General features: G+C 44.0%; 1 protein-coding gene across 1 annotated transcript in view; it reads right to left on the bottom strand.

The window, feature by feature from the left end:
• Positions 1 to 645: 645 nt before the first annotated feature.
• The window catches only part of LOC107567618 (homeobox protein XHOX-7.1-like), a 12299-nt gene continuing 7528 nt past the window's right edge, over positions 646 to 5416 (bottom strand). Inside the window, exon 2 of the mRNA XM_016253315.1 lies at positions 646 to 1022. Coding sequence (XP_016108801.1) covers positions 1000 to 1022 — 23 coding nt within the window. The 3' untranslated portion in view covers positions 646 to 999. The remainder of the gene's footprint in view (positions 1023 to 5416) is intronic.

Below are 5416 nucleotides of genomic sequence, written 5' to 3'. Positions count from 1 at the left end.
TGTATGTATGTGTGTGTGAGAGAGAGAGAGAGTGTGTGTGTGTGTGTGTGTGTGTGTGAGAGAGAGAAAGAGAGAGAGTGTGTGTGTGTATGTATGTGTGTGTGAGAGAGAAAGAGAGTGTGTATGTGTGTGTGTGTGTTTCCATGCATTCCACTAGTGAGGGAAAAACATTCCACAGGAAATTAGCAAAATGCCCGTCATTCATCTCAATCCGTTCAGTAATAAAGCAGTGGCCTGTTTACATGGCTGCATGTTTGGCTCATTGACCGCAACATGTAAGTGAGATATTAGTATGATTTTCTTCTCGGCACTCAGTTACACGCATGAGGCAGCTTCTTCATTTAGTCCTGTCACAATATATCAATATATCACATACATCACCACTCTGACAATTCTTCTGCGTCTCTTCACCAACTCAGCCTTTAATCACAGCGTTTCTGTCATATATTAAGTAACTTTCAGTAATGAAATAGTAAAATATTTTATTAATAAAATACAAACGAGTCGGTGTGATTTTTGTACACTGAGACAAAATTGGTCTAGAAACAATTTTCACTTAGAAATTGCTAGCAAATTTCACACAGTAAGCAAGCAAAAGAAGAAGAAAGAACTATTATTAGAACTACTATTTTTACGGTAAATTATGAGTGTTTTTCTTTCCAAAGTTCTTATGAAAACAGTCTGAGATGATGTGTGCAGCAGTGAAGCACCTGGAGACAAACATGAGCTCCTTCTCGGCTCGGTTTGGCAGTGGATTCACATTCGTCTGTGTCTGCGTGTGGAGCGACTCGTTAAATCAGTTACAGAACAGACTGTCATGAGAGAGATATGAATCAGCCGTCCTTCACACAGAGATTTGGCTTTATTTTCATGGCAAGCATTGTCCTGAGAGCTCCAGGTTTGACTGAGCATGCAGATCTGGAAACAATGCCTGGAACATTGGCAACCTTGTCCTGTTTCCTGAGAAGATGGAACAAATGACCTGTTCTCTTCCCAAGTTCACTGGCACTCGGGAATTACAGCTGAAGAGAAAAATGTGAACAGAAGGCTAGCAGAATGCGCAGCCTAAATAACCAGCACATAAAGAGCAAGTTACAGGATGAACAACCAGAGAAAGTTATGATGAGCCGGTGAGTGATCAGTGCACTTTGATGGGGACAGAATAATAACAAACCAGTTATTGTAAAATAATCAAAGGAGGTAGTTTGACAGGAAAAGTATGCATATAAATGAGACACCAGTAGGCGGAGCAATGTCACCACATTAGCTGACATTCTAGAGTTTTGTCAGAAAACAAGCAAAACAATTTTACAGTGATAACCAGAAACACTGCATTTGAGCAGGGTATGTGCTGATTTCAATACATTGCATGTGCATACAAAAATAAATACCAAGAGTATGTTAAAATATTTTAATTCAGCATTTTTCATCCATTACATGAACAACAGGTTAAGGAATTTGAAAGGAAAAGAGAAATTGTTTTTCTTTGTAAATTTGCATGCAATGGCCAGAAGTATAATAAGATCAATTAAATATCTAATGACATCTGCAGCATGAGCGGTCACATGATTCACGGTTCAGGTGATTGTTTCTGGAACATGCAGTACGTGACTCTCATCGGCGGCTTGGTTAAAGGCTAGACTAATGGTGAGTGAGTCTGTGTTGTTTCATGTTGTGCTGCTCCGAGCTACGAGAAGGATTACTCAGCATCTGAATCGAGTCCTGATGTTTTTATGTCATGCAGAACCTGAGGTAAAGCACAGGTAAAACACTAACAGTGACTGTTTTATAACCTGTATTCCATACTGGCAGAATTTCTTACTCCTATAAAAACAGCAGCCAGTTTAGCTTTCACTCACACACACACACACACACACACTCACGCACAAACATGCACACACACGCACTCACTTTCTCTCTCACACACACGCACAAACACACACACACACTCTCTCTCTCTCTCACACACACACACACACACACACACACTCACACGCACGCACAAACATGCACACACTCACACTCACACACACACACACTCACACTCACGCACAAACATGCACACACACACGCACACACACTCACTCACATACACACACACGCACGCACAAACATGCACACACACGCACTCACTTTCTCTCTCACACACACGCACAAACACACCCACACACTCTCTCTCTCTCTCTCTCACACACACACACACACACTCCCACACACACACACACACTCACACTCACGCACACACACGCACTCACACGCACACACGCACAAACATGCACACACACGCACTCACACACACACACGCACTCACACGCACGCACAAACATGCACACACACGCACTCACTCTCTCTCTCTCACACACGCGCACAAACATGCACACACACACACACTCTCTCTCTCACACACACACTCCCACTCACACACAAACGCTCACGCACTCACACACACACACGCACACACACGCACTCACACACACGCACAAACATGCACACACACACACACTCTCTCTCTCACACACACACTCCCACTCACACACAAACGCTCACTCACTCACACACACACACACATACTCGCACTCACACACACACTCACACTCACACGCACGCACACACGCACGCACTCACACACGCACTCTCTCTCACACCACACACACACACACACACACACACACACACACACACACGCTCCCACACTCACACACACACACACTCACACTCACGCACAAACATGCATACACACGCACTCACACACACACACGCACACACACACACACACACACTCTCTCTCTCTCTCTCTCTCTCTCTCTCTCTCTCTCTCTCTCTCTCTCTCTCTCTCTCTCTCTCTCTCTCTCTCTCTCTCTCTCTCTCTCTCTCTCTCTCTCTCTCTCTCTCTCTCTCTCTCTCTCTCTCTCTCTCTCTCTCTCTCTCTCTCTCTCTCTCTCTCTCTCTCTCTCTCTCTCTCTCTCTCTCTCTCTCTCTCTCTCTCTCTCTCTCTCTCTCTCTCTCTCTCTCTCTCTCTCTCTCTCTCTCTCTCTCTCTCTCTCTCTCTCTCTCTCTCTCTCTCTCTCTCTCTCTCTCACACACACACACACACACTCAGTCACTCACTCAAGCACACACACACACACACACACACTCACTCACACACACTCCCTCACACTCAATTCAAGTGACTCAAATGACTTCAGAAAGATGGCAGCATCATAATGTTATTTCTAGAGGTATGAATTTGTATTTTATTATCATAGTGCATGTCATTCATGATGTGCTGCCAGTGGACCCCATGGCCTGCTGGGAGTTGTAGTTTTCTGTTTTATTTTGTGTTCTGTCCTAATCTAGGTGATTGGATCTAGCAGCTGCTCCTTGTGAATATCAAGAGGAGCAGTATTTAAGAAGAACAAGAGCATGAGCCAGTGAGAGCTTGCTTCTCCCAAGAGCACGAGTGTGTTGCTGTGTCTTAAGCGTACTATTGGTGTCATGGCTGTAGTGCGCAGCTTTGTGTTAAGCTTCAATTTAAAACCAAGCCTACATGTGTTCTGGCTGCAGTGCACCGCTTCGAGTCGTATGCCGGTTTGTTTTGAGTGCTGCAGCAGTAGGGAGTGGGGTGCCACTTTCTTTTGTCCTCATTTTCTCCAGTTTTTGCTAGTTAGGAAGTCACGTAATATTTCTGTTGTTTATTTGTATCTATTTTCTTGGAGGTTAACTAGATTCCCTTCTGGCAGGTAGTCTGGATGAAGAACTATTTGTAAATAAAATCTTGTGTGAGTGCTGGGATTGCAGATAGAGCCAACTCCCTCTCACTCGGTTTTTGCGTTTACTGATACGTTTTCGTTCCTCTTTAATAGTGTATGTTACTCCCCCATCACCCCTCGATTAAAAAGGGGATGTAACATGACACAGAGACTGATAGCTCTGTTAGTCAAATCTGCTGACTAGCTATCTTTGTTGCATTATGTGCCAATGAAGACCATTCAAAAATGGAGAAATGGCACTTTAAGGTTTTTATTTATTTATTTTCTCTCCAAAGTTTGCATGCATTTAATGCACTTTTAGATATTGGGTCTTAATGAACTTTCCTTTTGGCATCTTCATTTTTAAGGCCCTGTATGGTTTGGTTCCCCTGTACAAAATAGTGGATTACTCAGTAAATATTAATCTATGACATTTAATATTTTGGCTTTCACATCTGTCTTTCTTCAGGAAAAAATCAGCAAAATCAAAAATTTGAGCCGGGGAAGTTTTTGAATTTTGGTTGATTTGACTCTGAATGACGCCAAAGCCTTTGCATTGTGCTTTTGTGTGTGATTATCAGTTCGTGTCCGAGGGCTGGTTTCAGAGGAGTTCAGCTGCAGGAGAGCGCGTGCTGAGATGCTCGCGGTGTAACGGCGTCCTCTGGCGAGCGAGCGAGCGCTTCTGACCAGATTCATGCCAGTCTGATCAAGTGTGTTTTCCTCTGACATCGACTGTTTTCAGTTTGCGTTTTAAGGCGCTGAACATTGCACTAAAGAACATTTAAATTCGGATGATGCACACTTGATAGAAATAAAGTGCTGTTTCTGTGACGAGAGAATATGCACATTACTGAAGTTATTCAGTATTTATTTCCCTCTTGCTGCTGCGTGATGGCTGAGAAGCAGATCTTTGAGGAGAACGGCTGTAAAGCTGCTTTGACACAATCTGCATGTAAAAAGCGCTGTATAAATAACGGTGACTTGAAATTTATGAGCAATCTAAAAACGGATGAGATTTAAAAACTGGTTTTAAACAAGAGATAAATTCTGCACGTTTTTAAACCGTTCCAGCTTTAAATAAATCCCAATAATAATAACAACAACACGGGGGATCTTTGGAGTCATTTTTAGCGCGATGTTTCCCTCTGATCATCTGATGAGCGATTGATAACCGATCAGATGCTCGAGGCTTGGGTCTCTGAAGACGAACCTGCGCTGCAGCTACAGTAACCCGAGCGAGCCTTGAATACCACGCCGTGAACCCATTCAGCCTGCAGAAGAGTAAAGAAACGCGTTGATGTGAGTGTAATCGACTTCTGATTCAGGCAGAAAACGGCAGCAAACACGAAACACACACACACACTCTCTCTCTCTCTCACACACACACACTCACTCACACACACGCTCCCACACTCACACACACACACACACACACACTCACGCACAAACATGCACACACACGCACTCACTTTCTCTCTCACACACACGCACAAACACACACACACACTCTCTCTCTCTCTCTCTCTCTCTCTCACACACAAACACACAAACACACACACTCTCTCTCTCTCTCTCTCACACACACACACTCACTCACACACACGCTCCCACACTCACACACACACACACGCACGCACACACACACGCACACACGCACTCACACACACACACACACACACTCACAC

Source organism: Sinocyclocheilus grahami, unplaced genomic scaffold (assembly GCF_001515645.1).
Source record: "Sinocyclocheilus grahami isolate Dianchi unplaced genomic scaffold, SAMN03320097.WGS_v1.1 scaffold1174.1, whole genome shotgun sequence".
NCBI classification, from domain to species: domain Eukaryota; kingdom Metazoa; phylum Chordata; class Actinopteri; order Cypriniformes; family Cyprinidae; genus Sinocyclocheilus; species Sinocyclocheilus grahami.
This window is presented reverse-complemented; position numbering and strand designations above follow the sequence as displayed.